Source organism: Chiloscyllium punctatum, chromosome 15, assembly GCF_047496795.1.
Source record: "Chiloscyllium punctatum isolate Juve2018m chromosome 15, sChiPun1.3, whole genome shotgun sequence".
NCBI lineage: Eukaryota > Metazoa > Chordata > Chondrichthyes > Orectolobiformes > Hemiscylliidae > Chiloscyllium > Chiloscyllium punctatum.
In genome coordinates, this window is record NC_092753.1 from 10,762,674 (window position 1) to 10,780,222 (window position 17,549).

General features: G+C 41.3%; 1 protein-coding gene across 1 annotated transcript in view; it reads right to left on the reverse strand.

Moving 5' to 3' along the window:
* Nucleotides 1–3,342: 3,342 nt before the first annotated feature.
* Nucleotides 3,343–17,549, reverse strand: part of LOC140486049 (general transcription factor IIF subunit 2-like) — a 108,445-nt gene continuing 94,238 nt past the window's right edge. Inside the window, exons 8-9 of the mRNA XM_072584635.1 lie at nucleotides 8,612–8,755; nucleotides 3,343–3,771 (exon numbers count right to left, since the gene is read on the reverse strand). Coding sequence (XP_072440736.1) covers nucleotides 3,652–3,771; nucleotides 8,612–8,755 — 264 coding nt within the window. The 3' untranslated portion in view covers nucleotides 3,343–3,651. The remainder of the gene's footprint in view (nucleotides 3,772–8,611; nucleotides 8,756–17,549) is intronic.

The following is a 17,549-nucleotide window of genomic DNA, read 5'->3' on the forward strand; positions in this document are numbered from 1 at the left end:
AATGAACTTTATTGGAAAATTCTTAAGTGTACAGCCAGTGGAGGACAAAAGTATGAGCAAGTCTATGGAAGTTAAATTTGTCTTGTGTTAGGTTGCTTTTTTTTTTCCTTGACAAGCATAATCTCTCTACAATACCATTCTGCATTGCCTTTCTTCTGAATACATGAGTCTTGATCTCCCATTCAGCAGTCAAGCAGAGTACACTACTGTGCACTAGTGACTTCTGATCCTAGTTGAAGCCGATGTAAGCATTTCAGAGACTCTAGGAGCAGTGAGGATATGGTCTGGGGTTCTGACAAGATACACCCCTTTTTTTCCCTCTTTTCCCTTCCCCTAACATGGCAGTAGCTACTGTCTATCTTAACCTCCAATGTCTACAGGCCTGACTTTCCAACATAAAATCAAACTACTGCAGATGCTTGAAATGTGAAACAAATTGCTTTAAAAAATCAGCAAGTCCAACAACTGAGGAGAGAATCTGAATCCAGTGACCCTTCAGAATATTTTCTAAAGCTTTTTATTTTAACAAAGATACTAAAACTAAGTGATTTTACCAAGATCTGTCCACCTGCAGTAGAGGTCTCACCCACTTGGATTCAACAGGTCCTCTGATTTCATGTTTGTATTTGTAAGTAGTTATGCAACGTTTTGGATCCAAGGATTTTTACACCACCTTGTCCTCAGTGGAAACATCATCTCCACATCTTTTGTGATATTTACTTGTAATTTCACACCAAAACATGTAGTTAGATTCTCTAGTCTGTACTGTAGAGTACCACTATCATTTTGAAAATGTTAAATTGCAGTTTTGTTTGTATAAAGGAGTGACTTGGTGCCTTACCAACATTTATCAACACTTTAAAGTTAAGTAAGCTTATTTTTAATGTTATTTGAATAAACTGGTGTGCAATAATTTCAGTTTTAATTTTTTTTGAAAGGCTGTTTTAATCTATCAATTGACTTAAAAGAAATAAATTATGAACAACCCACCTCCACAATGTTTGATCAATTGGGAACAAAACTGAACAGTCTCACAACATATGTGTGGATTGTGATATGACTTGATTCATCCTCCCCTATTCCTTCCTCACTGTGCGCAGCCAGCATTAAACCTGCTGCTGAGTGGTGCTCCGTTCCACAAGAGGGTCCCTATGCTGGGTAAGGCTAATGCCAATCTGTACTTGTAGAACGCAAGTATACTGTGGTATGGTAGTATTCCCCACCTCCAGGATTCCTAGATTCAAGTCCCTTCTGTTCCAGAGGTGGTTAACAGCCTGCAACCCCTGCTGATCAGAGGGCACTGCAGTGTAGCCCAAAAGAGCTGGATTGAGAGATTTAATATGTTCAACAAGCTGCAAAATGGTCTAAGTGAGGGTGAATTTATCTTCAAGCTATCATCATTTCAATTGAAATTCACAACCACCTTCCAGAATTTTGATCCCATTAGTGTTAGAAGCTGAGGGTTGACTTTATAAAGATTAATAAAATCATGAGGGGCATGGGTAGGGTGAATAGTATTTTTCCTAGGACAGTCCAAATCTATCCAGCATAAGTTCAAAGTGAGGGAGGAAAGATTTAAAAGGGACCTGAGGGTAACCTTTTCATTCTGAGAGAGATGTGTATATGGAACAAACTGCCAGAGGAAGTGGTGCAACATTTCAAAGGCATCTGGATGGGTACACAAATAGGAAGGGTTTGGAGGGATATGGGTCAAATGCTGGCAAATGGGACTAGGTCAGATCTGGAGGTCTGGTTGTCACAGATGATTTGGACCAAAGGGTCTGTTTCCATGCTCTATGACTCTGTTATTACCTGTCATGTCTGTGTGTCGTTAACCAATAAGATGACTGAGGCCTATGGAATTCAATATCCCTGGATGTACACAGCCACTTTTGTTACCAATGAATCTGTTGTCATTTTGATGCCTTTGTACATACCTCAGTAATTTTGTGATGGAGGACATTGAGTATTCTGGCAGACTTCTAACCAGTAATCATTGGCACACTGTCTAGCAGTCTGTTGGACTTCATTTAAGCAGCTCTTAATGCATTCAGTTTTCTTGTACAGAACTCTCTTGTAAGTAATGAGAGCAGACTTTTCAGTTTCAAAGACATGGTTCATCACAGCCATGCTAACCTCAAGCTAGTCAATCTTACGTTCTTTCTTCTCACACAGTTAGATATTGCTGTTGTAGATGGTGTTCCACACATGTTCTATTTTGTTTCTGCACTTATGGGGGAATGTTAGATTAGATTAGATTACTTACAGTGTGGAAACAGGCCCTTCGGCCCAACAAGTCCACACCGCCCCGCCGAAGCGCAACCCACCCATACCCCTACATCTACCCCTTATCTAACACTACGGACAATTTAGCATGGCCAATCCACCTGACCTGCACATCTTTGGACTGTGGGAGGAAACCCACACAGACACGGGGAGAATGTGCAAACTCCACACAGTCAGTCGCCTGAGGCGAGAATTGAACCCGGGTCTCTGGTGCTGTGAGGCAGCAGAGATGACCTTGGTCAACTAAGTTGTTGGTTTTTACCAGTTTATGAGGTGACTATGCCTCATGGTCTACACCCACTCATGCTGAAACTCCCTGTAAATGATGTTGTGACATACCTATTTCTAGAACACAATGTATCTTTTAACTGTACTCAAGACCCTATATGGATTTACAGAATTTCTGCAAATCAAAACATGTTGGGTTTTATCTGGGTTTACTGTATTGCTGATCTTGATACAAGGATGGTATTTCTGCTTTGAATGAAAAATCTAATACTGCATTTGAGCCTGATACACACCAGGCCATGATCTGTATCAGAGTCTGTGCTGAAGTAGCTGTGTGCACTAAGAATTTTGTTTAGAGAGTTCTGTCTGGTGGGCATCAGATCAAGCTGGTGCCAATATCCTCATCTTAAAAGACCTTTTAAATTGGTTTGTTCTGAAAGAAGGTGTTAGCTGCACAAAGCTCAAACTAACAACAAAGTTCAAGTAGTCTCGTCTGTTCCCAGTCTATGATGCCCCAGGCAGGAGGTCAAGGCTTCATGGTCTGCACCCACTTGTGTTAGAATGCCCAGTAAGAAAAGATATTCTGATTTAGGGATTCTTAGAACATAATGCATTCTCTAACAGTATCAAAGACCATATATTCATTCTTTTGCAGAATATCTGCAACTCAAAAACATGTATTGGTTCAATCCCTGACTAAGCACATGCAAATAGCTTGAACAAAAGTCCTTGCAAAAGTGGCTTTTTGTTATTTTTACCATTTGTAAAATCTGTGCACAGTGACTTATTTACAGAGTGAACAGCAACACCCATAAAAACACATCTCAATTGTTTCAATACAATACTTTATTAACAGTACAAATATGCTCCTCCTGAATTCATCTTTCCATGTCAAAATACTTGAAAGATACAAAGCATTTCATTGTTCCAAATAAAAACAAATTACTTACGGACATTTTCACTTTGAAAATAGGATGCCACAAAAAACATTCTGGCTTTTGAGAAAGGATAAACAAAGCTCTACTGTCTTGCTCAGTTCTTAGTGACTGATAGCCAAGTCTATACCTTGGAACGTTTGACTTGTTTGGAATCTCTGCAGCAGCTAACTCGCTCAGCAGTTCCAAAGGCTCTGATGTACTATTCGCTTTTGTCTTCATTTTGATAGTGTCGATACTCTGGCTTTAACTCCCAGGTGTTCTTGTGAGTGCCTTTCACATTGTAGATACCAATTTCTCTCAAAATTTCCTTTAGATAGGTCTGTGGGTAAGGGAGGAAATCAGAAAACAATTAAATTGGGTAGCCAAGGTTGTGTATTGTGTACACTGTCATAACATACCAAGGCGCCTTTGTCCTAAACTGCAACCTTTACCATCAAAAAGGACAAGGGCAGCAGATACATGGGAACGCCACTATCTTTGAATTTCCCTCCAAACCCCATCACGATCCTGATTTGGAAATATCTCACTTTCAAATCTGAGTCAAACTTCAGAACTTGCTTCTCTGAAAGCACTGTGGAGGTACCTATGGCTCAAAGGACAGCAGCAGTTCAAGAAGGCAGCTCTCCACCATCTTTCTAAAGTAAGCTCAGCTCTGTGATTACTTTGTCTTTCTTCACTGAGAAAGGTACGAGAAACCTCCCAGAAAGAGAGGCTGAAAGGGAGTAGAGAATGAGGAATTGAAGCAAGTTTGCATTAGTAAAAAGGCTTTCCTGGAGAAATGAATGTCCCCTGGGACCTGATATTCGATGTTGCAGAATGTTGAAAGAGGTCACAAATATTAAGCCAATATTTAAGATGTGAGGGTGAAAGAAATGGGGAAGTGCAGACCCATCAGCCTTTTATCAGTAGTAGTGCAAATGCTAGAATCTATTGTAAAGGATGGGATAAATGGATACTTGGGAGAATAAGCGATCCAAATAGACACAGTCAGCTTGGATTGCTGAATGGGAAATTGTATTTGATGAACCTGTTGGGATTATTTTAAGGATATTACTAATGGGATTGACAAAGGAATTGGTGAATTAGTGTTCTTCAATGTTTAGCAGGTTAGCAAAATGAATAGACATGGAATAGGTCACATGCTGGCATTGGGATTAAGGATTGGCTAACAGGCAGAAAACAGTAGGGAAGAACAGGTTTTTCTCACGTGGACGGTTGTTGGCTATTGGACCCTCAATGGTTTGGACACGAGGAGCGAATCGAATATTTTATAGTTGCAGATGACACAAAGCTAGGTCCCGAAAGTACTTGCAGCAGATTTGGTAGGTGGGAAATATAGTTCGGAAAACGTGGTGATCCACTTTGGCAGGAAGAACGATGTGCAAAGTATTTCTTAACTTAGCAAGTGTATATGTACAGAGACTCCTAACTGTCCTGGTCAATGAATCACTGAAGATTAACAAATATGTGCAGAAAGCTACTGGAAGGCTAAGAGTATGTTGGCTTTTATTGAAAGAGGATTTGAGTACAAAAGCAGCTACATCTTGCTTCAGTTGGGTAGAATCTTGGTTAGACCACATCTGTGGAGTACTGTGTGCAGTTTCGATCCCATAGTCACAGAGGGAGTGCGATAAAGGTTCGCCAGGTTTGCCCCTGAGATAGTGGGACTGTCCTACAGGGAGATTGGCCAATCTAGGATTGCATTCTTCAAAGTTTCAAAGATTCCGAGGTGAACACATTGAAACTTAAAAAATACTTACAGGGATAGACATAGTAGATGCTCCCCCAGGGTTGGGGAATCTAAAACCAGTGGACACAATTCCAAAATAACGAGAAAGACACTTCAGACTGAGATGAGGAGAATTTATTTTAGTCAAAGGGTTGAGAAACTTTGGAATTCTATTCCTTCGTTGGCTGTGGAAGCTCAGTTATTGAGTATATTTAAAATAGAGGTTAACTGATTATAAATACCAATGGTGTATAGGGATAAGGGACAGCGTGGGGAAAAAAGGCATTCAAATGGACAATCAGCCATGATCCCAAGCTGGAGGAGGCCTGACAGTGTGAATGGCATATTCTTGCTCTTAGGTGCCTTCCTGTGGGAGGGTTGCCAAATGCTTGCTGCAAGGATTAGGTTTGAGAAGAATAAGTATATAAGTGAGCTCATTGAGTTTGAAGGTTTGTTATCAGACATTTCAACACCATATTAGGTAACATCATCGGTGAGAGTCTCTGGTGAAGCGCTGGTGGTATGTCCCACCTCTCTGTTTATAGGTCTTGGTTTCTTAAGGTGGGTGATGTCATTTCCGGTTCTTTGTCAAGGGAAGGTAGATGGGATCTAAATCGATGTGTTTATTGATGGAGTTCTGGTTAGAAAGCCATGTCCCAAAGACTTGTCTTTGTTTCACCTGTCCCAGGATGTGTGTTGTCCCAGTCAAAGTGGTATCCTTCTTCTCAAACATTGTTTTGGGATTTTGGGATAAGTGGGGGCGGGTTCTAGGGAGGGCATTATAGAGAATTGGGATGAAGGTAGAACTTCCACATGATTTTGGAATGAGGTTTCACCAAAGATAATGGAACATAGTTTCCTCCTAAAATGTCCCCCCCTCCCCCAACCTCCAAACTCATTAAGCTCTATTGAAAGAAACATGGAGGATAAGGCCATCTATGTCATTATAAGAGGCGAATCAGAGCTGAGGGAAAGTACAACCAACTGGGATTCTTTTCATCACAAGTTAAACAGGAGGCTCTGAAAATAGAAAAGTAGCTATTTAGTCAGACTAGGAAAGAAGACTTGAATGAGTGGTTGACAAGAAACTAAAGAGTCAAATTGGACTCGAAATGATAATTAGAACCGGCCACCTGAAACAAGGGGAGCAAAACCAAATACATTCCAACCAACACTGTATAGCAACGCTTCATAGGAGGCTCCACGGCCCTGAGGATGTCACTTCGAAGGGGTATGAAACATCTGCAAATCCAAATTCCCAGCTTGGCAAACATACCCACAACTGCAACTGGCTCCCAAGCTCCAAATTTTTACACAAACCTTGAATGTTTCTCTCACTACAGATGCTGCCGGACCTGCTGAGTTTGCCCAGCATTGTTTTCCTCAGATATTCAGCCTCCGCAGTATTTTGCTTTTAATATTAATAAAGCAAAAAGGGAAACGGCAGTGATGTGTTTGAACAAATAGTTCCAATGTAAGGGCTAGCAACACATGATGGGGTGAAGAACTACCTTCTGAGCTGTGATTCATGTTCCAATGGACAGCCATGAAGAACAACTCCGTCTGACACAATATATCGTTAAGGGCAGACCATCATTACAAACACTACACACACACACAGCCAAACAAACATTACATTTTCAAGTGTAAATGAGATGTTGCAACAGACGAATTCAGGAACACTTTCAAAGTTAGGCCATGACTCACAGCTACAAACACCGGCATTCATTAGAAAATAAATGCATACAACAATTATACAGAATTACAGTCTACTTCTGATCATTCTGAATCAAAACATTTAGTGCAAGCAACACTGAATTAATGGGAATTACACAGCAACATGGGAATTGAATGAAGTGCGTTTGGATTAAGAGGCTTTGGTTGCAGTGCACACAGTACAGCCAAAATCTTTTGTATATTGTTGCTCAATATTCATCTCTGAGGCAACATAGCTGAAAGAATAAGTAAGTACAGTCCTTATGTGCTTACCAGACAGGAATTCATAAGATCAAACATTCCACTAGATTTCACCCACTTGGATCAAGTTATGTGCTATCCCACACCATGGGTAATATCCATCCTGTACAGACATTAGCTCCCATCCTCCAACTTGCTCAAATGTAGAATTATCCTGCCTATGTTTAAACCTTCCACAAACTCATCTCTTTCTTCTCCTATTGCTGTGCACTGACTTGGAATGTTCTGCCCCACTGACTCCAGTTTCTAATGCATCTGACCACTTTATGCCAACTAGGTCTGAATTTCTGGAATTCCCTCCCTAAACTGCCTTACATTCAAGACCCTCCTCTATGACCAATCTTGTCATCCCTCTCACCTTTTCTTTCCTTGAATGAACTGCTGGTTTTTATACACACCTCTGAGTGGTAATTTAGGATGGTATGGGGAAATACTCAAAACGTGGGGAAAAACAGCGGAATGAAGTGGATCACTCTTCAAAAGAGCCGGCAATGATTCAATAAGCTAAATGACCTCTTTTAGTGTTCTATGTATAAACACAAGCTGTCACCATTTTCTTTACTCGATTCCTGCTGTACTGACCATAGCCACCAGTGGCACAAGAATTTTCTACAGTACAGTTACTGAGTCCCAATTCAGTTAGCAGCTCCCAAACTTTAATCCTGAATTGGAAACATGTGGCACACATAGTTAATAGAAAATCTTTACTTCCAAATGGGTGGTGCAATGGTAATGATTCTACCTCTGAACCAGGAGGGCCAGATTAAAGTTCCTCCTGCCCTGGTTGCACAACACAGCATTTCCAAACAGGTCGATTCAACTAATCTTTGGTCCCTTTTGGTGAAGTTGCTGCACACTGTTTCAAATGTACAACCTTGATAGTGCGGAGATGAATTGGAAAGGTTTAGAAAGTAAGATCAAAAGGTTTTTTTTAAAAAATTAACCTATTCTGACAGGTTATGAAACACCTCACTGGCAGGTGCGACTTGGACCCAGACCTTCTAATCCAGAGGTAGGGACACTACCACAGTGCCACAACAGTAACTGATCTTGAGTGAGAATTTCAGTTCAATTTTACTTGCTTGCTGCTTCCAAATTAAACTATTATTTCTTGTCACAAACTGTTGGGGAAATTTATACAAGTTAAGGATAAGTTTATTGTGCTGTCATATGAGTTTTATGTGCTGTTAACTCAGGCAGGAGTGGTGATAAGTGCATTGTGGAGGTGCAAAAACAAATTCACTATTTCATCTGATAGCTACAACTCATTGTGAAACTTCATGCTGCTTAGGATATATTAATGCAAGACCATTCAGCAACAAGCATCCCAAACAAAATGTCCATGTGCCTCTAATTAAAGCTGCTATTGAAGAAGCTTCAAATTGTCAAACACTTCAAATCCACCAGATGGCACTGGTGGACTTTGAGCCGCACATCATTCCCTTTTACTTACAACTGGCTGTTTAGTAATGTCCACCAGGTCCTTGATGTTGTAGTACTGGTGCTTCTCAAAGGCTGAAAACAGCATATCCAGTACTTGCTGCCTATCAGCACGGGCACGTTTCCCATCTTCCTTCTTCTTCCTCTCGTATTCAATCTAACGGAAAGCATAATATTAGAAAATGAGTGCTCAAACAGTTTTTGTTTATTCTTTCATGGGATGAGAATGTCACTGGCTGAGTCAGATTTAATGTCCATCGGGCAGTTAAGAGTCAGCAACATGGCTGTAGGTCTGGAGTCACACAGGCCAAACCAGAGAAGGTTCCTTCCCTAAAAGGATATTAGTGAACCGGATGGGTTTTTCCGACAACAAACAATAGATTAACATTCATCATTAGACTCAATTCCAGATTTTTGTTGAATTCAAATTCCACCATCTGGTGGGATTTGAACCCAGGTTCCCAGAATATGACTCGGATCTCTGGATTAACCATCTAGTGTTGAAACCACTAAACCATCACATCTCCGAACACAGCAGAAACCTTTTCAGGGAAACTAGCAAAGGTCACTTCATTTCACTCTTACAACACAACAATGAATGAGACAAGGACAGGGAGCTGCCCAGTGTTACTAACACAAGAAGATATTCTTATTCTTTCTTATGCACCCCCCCAACCCCCACAAGATTCGCTCATTCTCCAATGTTCCCACAAGTGATGACCATGACGAGGTCTCTACCAAGGCCACTCTGTAATGGCTCCACAGAGAACCCTCCAATGTGCAGCTCCTGAGCTGTCTCTGGAAGAAGGCAGCCTGCTGTCTGCACGGCAGCAAATGAACAGACCACGGAGGCAGTCGCTGGGAAGGTAACTGTTAGCAGAATCCGAGCTTGTCCGATTTCAACAGATTTATTTCCTTAAACCTCCTTTCCCTGTTTTTTTAATTTCAACTGATTAAAGAACTACTGTTTATTGCTTCTGACCACCTTGCCCAGCAAGCTGCTGTTCAGGTGTGACCCCTGCCTGAAAGATGGCCGTGCAGCAGCTCAGCCAAAGCTTGTCCTCACTCAATATCCACAGAGACAGGTTCATCAGCAGCCCTGCTGACAGGCTAGCGATTATTAAATAAACGTAAAGAAATCAGATGAGAGAGTAAAACATTAAGAGTGGATGACAGCTTTAGGACTCAAATAAACTTTTTTAAAATTCAAAAACACAGAATAATTTGAACGAATAGCACACACATATTCAACTTGGAGGGTAATAACCGTGCTCAATCATGTCCAAGAGATGGTTAGGTCTGGGAAGATAATGTGCTAAGGCCCTAAGGTTATAAAGGTCCACAGGAGAGGGGTAGGGAGAGAGGTCAAAAAGAACTGCCTCAGTGACAAAGGATGAAATTACTTTCGTAATCTCGGCGGTTAGCATGCAGTGGCAATTTTGTGGGTTGAACTAAATCACACAAAAATGACAAACTGTAGCAAGAGATCTGTACAAGTTTCCTGGTATCAGTGAAACAGTGGACTGTATAAAGGCGGAGTTTAAACAAGCATGTAGCAAAGGCAGAACCACATACCTGGGGAGTTTTAGTTGTAGGTTGGGATAGGCAAAGCCACACATTCAGAAGGATAATGAAATTCCTTGGTGCGTCTCTATGTTTCTGCAGCAAAATGTTCCAGTGCTGACAAAGGGGCTGGCCGCCTTAGAATCATTACAGAAGCCCTACAACATGGAAGATGGCCATTCGGCCCAAGGAGTCTACACCAACCCTCCAAAGAGTACTCACCCTACCCGAAATCTGTGACTCTGCATTTCCCATGTAATCCACCTAACCTGCACATCCATGGACACAACTGACAATTTAGCATTGCCAATCCACCTAACCAGATTTGGGAATGCATGGCAAGATTGATTTATTTAACAGCCAAATATCACATGAACATTTATTCGAGCGCGATTGTGAAAAGATCGCATTCAACAGTATAAGGAAGAAATGCAAAGCAATTGCTATGATTGCAGATTTAAGAAAGACAGCCTTCAGCAGAGTATGCTAGAGGTGGTCCATAGTAAACCTAGAAAATCTTTCAAAAAGTACAATGGCAATTAATATGTGAGTTGTATTCCAAAAAAGAACCAGTTATACACAACAGGTTTATGCACCTAAACAGCCAAGAGTTCTACCCAATCAAAAGAAAACATAACCCAAGGACAACTGAGGAGTTAAGAGACAACAAAATTAAAATAAAAGGAATACAATGATAATAGATTTTGGAAAATGTAAAAGGTGTCAAGAACAACAAAGGATTTCAAGACAGTAAGAGCTACAAAAAGGGAATATGAATATTGTAAATCAACATTAAAAGATTTACAATAACATTAGGACAAAAAAAAAGACTACAGGCATGGGCAGTGTGGGTCTACAAAAGACTTATAATGATGTTTTTGCAAATGGGAATAAAAGTATTGGGCATGCTGAATAATGACTTTGCATCAGTATTTAATGCAGAGGAAAAGATCAATATGAAAAACAAAGACATTTACATAGCACCTTTTCTAAGAGGTAGCAAAACGTTTCACAGCCAATGAAGTAATTTTGAAAAGAAGTCACTGTTGTACGTGGGAAACATAGCAGCAAAGCAAGCTTCCACAGACAATGTGACGAGCAGATAATCTGTTGGTATCGACGGCATACACTGATGTTCTTCAAATTAGTGCACAGGGACCTTTCACATCCAACTGAGGGGCACACATGATTAATGTATCAATTGAAAGCACGGCACCGCCAACAGTGCACACTCACTAACACTCTGAAATGTTAACCTTGATGTTGGTGTTCAAAACTTTATGGCTCAGAGACATGGGCACCATGCCTTACACATGCAGATGTCTCCTGGAGACTCATCAAAATTATCATAAGCAAAATAAGCTGTTGAAGAGAATAATGGCTCCTTGGAATGTCTAGGACTTAGGGCACGTAGGACACGTAGGAACACAGCAACTAGAGTAGACCCAGTAAGCAGCCCACCCCACTCCCAGGATTTACACACTAATTGACCTGCACGTAGACAAAGGCAAAAAGATACAGCATGAACATTCTCACACACACACACACACACACACACACACACACACACACACACACACCATATCCCTGTCACTTGTAAATAAGTACAGTACCTGTTTCTTAATGAGCGCTAACCTGGGCACTCTTTTCACAACAACACATCACATCAGGAGTGTTAAAATATTGCCATTTAGTTTGGGACAGTCCTTGATAATTAGTCCATTTGAAAAAGGGATCCTTCACCCAAAAATATTTGAGAGATGGTAATCATCATCAAAAAACATTGAATCGCTGCGCCTCCAAAAGAACTTGTATTTATGTAGCACTTACATAACAAAGTCCCACCCGTCATGTAAGATATTACAGTAGATGATGAAAATATTGTTAAGAGGTAGACTTAAAGGAGTCCACTAAAGGAAGTGAGGGAAAGAGGAGGCAAGGAATGTGTTGAACAGAAGCGGTGATGAGATCACTCCGGAGATCCTCATGGGACACCGACAGCCTCACCCTGCAAATCAAAGACTTTGCCATATCCCTACACAGCATTGCTCAGTCAACTTCCTAAGCAGGTCAATAATTTGCTTACAATTTAGCTTAAAAGCTTTTAGAAACACAAGACATAATCTGTCATTCAATAAGCTCGTAGCTGATATGAGAGTGATCTGAACTCCTTTTTCCTGTCTGCCTCTAATAGCCCAGAACTCTCTTGCCTGGCCAAAACATGCAACTCTGGCTTGAATCAATTCGACAGGAAAGCCTCAACTGTTTTCCTGGGAAGAGAATTACAGACTAATGATCTTCAGAGAAAACAAAAAAGTTACAGGAAGACATGACACACTTTATCAAATGCCTTCCAGAAGTTCATATAAATACTATCCAGAGACACTCTCCTGTCACTACTTTAGTCAGCTCTTCAGCAGGAATATAATTTCTATATTACAAATCCATGCTGGCTTTCTCTCATTAGCAGGATATTGTCAAAGTGTTCAGTTTATCCACCCCTAACCTGGGCGTTTTACTGACAAGGTTTTATTTATAACTGGTCTCTGCTTTTCCTGTCCAGAGTGTGGTGCTGGAAAAGCACAGCAGGTCAGGAAGCATCCAAGGAGCAGGAAAATCGATGTTTCAGGCATAAGCCCTTCATCAGGAATGAGGCTGAGAGCCTCAGAGGTGGAGATAAATGGGAGGGGAGTAAGGCTGGGGTAAGGTAGCTGAGAATGCGATAGATGGATGGAGGCGGGGGTAATGGTGATAGGTCAGAGGGGAGGGTGGAGCAGATAGGTGGGAAGGAGGATGGACAAATGGGACAGGTCATGAAAGCAGTGCTGAGCTGGAAGGTTGGATCTGGGATAAGATGGGGGGAGGGAAAATGGGGAAAGGTGTCCTGTCTCCCCAATATAGAGGAGACTGCATCGGGAGCAATGAATACAGTAAAAGACATGGATGAAAGTGCAGCTGTAACTTTGAGGGATGTGGAAGGCTCTTTTGGGGCCTTGGACGGAGCTGGGTGTGTGTGTGTGTGTACGTGTGCAGGTTTTGCAATTCCTGCGGTGGCAGGGGAAGGTGCTGGGAGGGGAGGGTGGGCTGGTGAGGGGCGTGGGCCTGACGAGCCCCTCGAGAGGTGGTCTCCTTTTAAAGCTGGATCCTTCAGGAGTAAAATCAGGAAACATTTCAACACATGAAGGGTAGGAGGGGGGCTTGGAACTTTCTTTGACAATTGGCAATATTTGCTGGCTTAATTGTTAATTCTGACATTAGCAGATTTTTATTAATCAAAAGGTATTTGAGGGATACAAGGGGAAGAAAGGGTACTATAAGAACCACCAAGCAGCACTTGCTTCGCAATAATCTGCTCACTGATGCTGAGTTTTGGTTCCGCCAGAGTCATTTTGCTCTTCACCTCATTACAGCACTCACTAGTCGAAACGTGGACAGAAGATCAGAACTCCCAAGATGGTGAGGGTGAGAGTGACTGCCCTTGAACTCAAGGCCACACTAAACAGAGTGCGGCATCAAGAAGCCCAAGCAAAACTAGAGTCGGTGGTACAGGCACAGAATGCTGGAGAAACTCACTAGGTCTGGCAGCATTTGTGAAGAGAGAGAAATGGAGTTCACATTTCAGCTCACTTTCAGAATAAAGATCAATGCGAATTAGGGGAAAAACTCTCCTTGGGCTAAAATGTTTGTAGTTGTTGGAGCTCAGTCATTTTAATTTATGGACTTCACTCCAAGTACCTCAAAGTTCTTGGCCTAACCACCTTCATAAGAACATAATAGATAGGAGCAGATGTCTGCCATTCAGCGTACTGAGTCTGCTCCATGATTCAGTGAGATCATGGCTAGTCTGCAAACCCATAACTCAACTTCCTGCCCAATCCACAGAACTCTAGATTCCTTTACTGATTAAAAATAGATTTAATGACTCAGTCTCGACAGCTCTTCATGGTAAATAATTCCACAGAATCATTACCTCCCGAGAGAAGAAATTTCCTTTTCACTATCCTAACTGGTTTTAGACTCTCCCACAAGGGGAAACGTTTCTCAACATCTACCCTCTTGAGTCCCCTAAACATTTTGTGTGTTTCAGTATGGTCACTTCTCAATCTTCTAAACTCAAATAGGAATTGAAGGTCAATCTATTCAAGATCCCCTCATAAGAAAATCCCTTCATACCACAGATTAACCTAAAAAATGTTCTCTGGACTATTTCTAATGCCAATATATCTTTCCGTTGTTGAGGGACCAAAACTAGGTGTGGTCTGATTAGTGCCTTGTATAGTTTCAGCAAGCCTTCCCTAACATTATATTGCATTCCCTTTGAAATAAAGGTCAATTTTCCTTCCCTATTATCTGCTGAACTTGGATGGTAGCTTTTTTGATTCATGGATAAGGATTCCCAAATCCCTCTGTGCTGCATCTTTCTCTATTTAAATAATATTTGATTTTTCTATTCTTCCTGCCAATGTGCATAACCTCACATTTTCCCACATTATATTCCATCTTCCAAGTTTTGCCGACTCAATTAATGTGTCTGTATCTCTCTGTAGACTTTGTGCCGTCCTCACTAATCAACGTCCCAACTATTTCTGTGTCACCCAAAACTTTGGAGAGTGTATATTTATTTTTATAATCCACTAATAGTAATTAATATATATTGTAAATAATTGTGGCCCCAGCATTGACAGCTGAGGCACCCCACTAGTTACAAGTTGCCACCCTGAAAATATCTCCCTTCTCCCAACTCCGTCTTCTACTAGTTAGTCAATTCTCTCTTTGTGCTAATCCACCCCCTACAACACCATGGACTCTTATCTTATTATGTAGCCTTACATGCAGTATCTCATTGAATGGCATTTGGAAATCCAAATGCATTACATCTACTGATTTCCCTCTACCCATTCTGCTTGTAACATCCTCAAAGAGCAGTAATAAATTTGTCAGGCATAAGTTCTCCTTCATGAAGCTATGTCAGTTCTGCTTGTTCATATTATGTATTTTCAAATGTTCTAGGATTATATCCTTTAGAACAGACCGGAACATTTTGTCTATGATTGTTGTTAAACTAACTGGCCTGTCTGTAATTATGTTTTTCATCTTCCCTTTTGAGGTGAGGTGCTGCAGTGGCAGTTTTTCAATCCACTGGGACTTTTTCCAGAGTCTCAGGATTCTTGGAAAATTATTACCAGTGGGTCCACTATCTCTGTATCTTTAGACCTATTATTTCCCCGGTAGTTTTTCCTCTGTGAATACTTACAGTATTTATATCTTTTCTGTTTTTGCTCCTGATTGTTGCTCTTGGTGATATGGTGTTCCACAGTCAAGACTGAAGCATCTCTGCTATTTCCTGGCTTCCCAGCCTCATTCTCTAGTGGGCCAGTATTCACTTTGGCTTCTCTTTTTTTTATATAAAAGTGTTTGAAGAAGCTCTCATTGTCTGTTTTGATATTATTTGCTAAATTATGCTTAAATTTATTTCTTCCTTTTGTCTTTTTGTCAGTTTTTAAAACTTTCCTGATTCGTGGTTCCCCACTAATCTTTGCCACATTGTATGCTATTTCCTTCGACTTGATGTGGTCCTTAGCTTTTTGTTTAACCACGGATGGTTTATTTCTTTCCTGAAATCCTCCTTCGTCACTGAGATATCTTTCTTGAGTCATGAACAATTATCTTCAATGTCTGTTCAACTTTCTTTTCTGCTGAACTCCCTTATCAGTTCGATCTGCCCTCATCTCTTTGTAAATATCCTTACATAGGTTTAGCACAGTTGTTTCCGATCTAAGTTTCTCACTCTCAAACTGAGTGCTAAATTCTACCACGTTGTGGTCACTGTTCTCTGAAGGATACAAAGAACAGTACAGCACAGGAAACAGGCATTTCAGCCCAAGACTGCGCCGTCACATGATGCCTTCCTAAACTAAAAACCTTTTGCCTCTATGCAGCCTCTATCCCTGTATTCCCTGTTGATTCATCTATCTGTCCAGATGCCTTTTAAGCACTGCTTTTGTATCCACCTCCACCACCTCCTCTGGCAGTGCAATCCAAGCACTTACCACTCTATGTAAAACTTAGCTTGCTTCTCACATCTTGTCTAAACTTACCCTCTTTTATCTTAAACCTCTGTCCCCAGTAATCGACACTTCCATCTTGGGAAGACAACTCCTACTATCCATGTCTCCCATAATTTTGTAAACTTCTATCAGATTGCCCCTCATCCTTCAAGTGAAAATAAACCAAGTTTGTCCAATATCTTCTTAAAGCTAATACCCTCCAAACCAGGCAATGTTTTCATTGGAGAAAAGAAGGTTTAGGGGTGACTTGATAGAGGTGTACAAGATGATTAGGGGGTTAGATAGGGTTGACAGTGAGAACCTTTTTCCACGTATGGAGTCAGCTATTACAAGGGGGCATAGCTTTAAATTAAGGGGGGGGTTGATATAGGACTGATGTTAGGGGTAGGTTCTTCACTCAGCGAGTCGTAAGTTCATGGAATGCCCTGCCAGTAGCAGTGGTGGACTCTCCCTCTTTATGGGTATTTAAGCGGGCATTGGATAGGTATATGGAGGATATTGGGTTAGTGTAGGTTAGGTGGGCTTTGATCGGCGCAACATCGAGGGCCGAAGGGCCTGTACTGCGCTGTAATGTTCTATAAATCCTGGTAAGCTGCTCTGTAGCTTTCCTAGAGCGTCCATATCCTTCTTGCGAGTGTGGCAACCACAACACAATAATCTGAGCGTGGCTGAAGTTCTATACAGCTGCAACATGCCTTGCCAGTTTTTATGCTCTATGCCCCAACCAATGAAGGCAGGCAGACTATGTGCCTTCTTGACCACCTTATCCACTTTTGTTGGCACTTTCAGGGAACTGTCGACCTTTCATCGTAGATTCCCTCTGTATGTTGATACTACTAAGAGTTCTGCCTTTTACTGCATACTTGCCTCCTGCTTTAGATCTCCAAAATGCATTTGCCTGGATTAAACTCTATCTGCCACTTCTTCACACAAGTTTCTACAACTATCTACATAATGCTGTAGCCTCTGGCAATCCCCCTCACTATCCGCAGCTCCCCCCAATCTTAGTGTCATCCGTAAACCCACTAATCAGGCTAACTACATTCTCCTCCAAATCTATTACAAATAACATGGATCCCAGCACTGATCCCTGAGGAACACCACTGGTCCCAGATCTGCAATCTTCCATACTGCTAATCCCCTATTACAAAGCTCGGTCTGTACTTCACCACAGATCCCATGTAACCTGACCTTTTGCATCAGCCTGACAGGAGGTACCTTGTCAAAAAATACCTACCGCCCTGCTCTCATCAATTATCTTTGTCAATTCCTCAAAAATCTCCATCAAGGTTTTGAGACACGACCTTCCCTGCTCAAAGC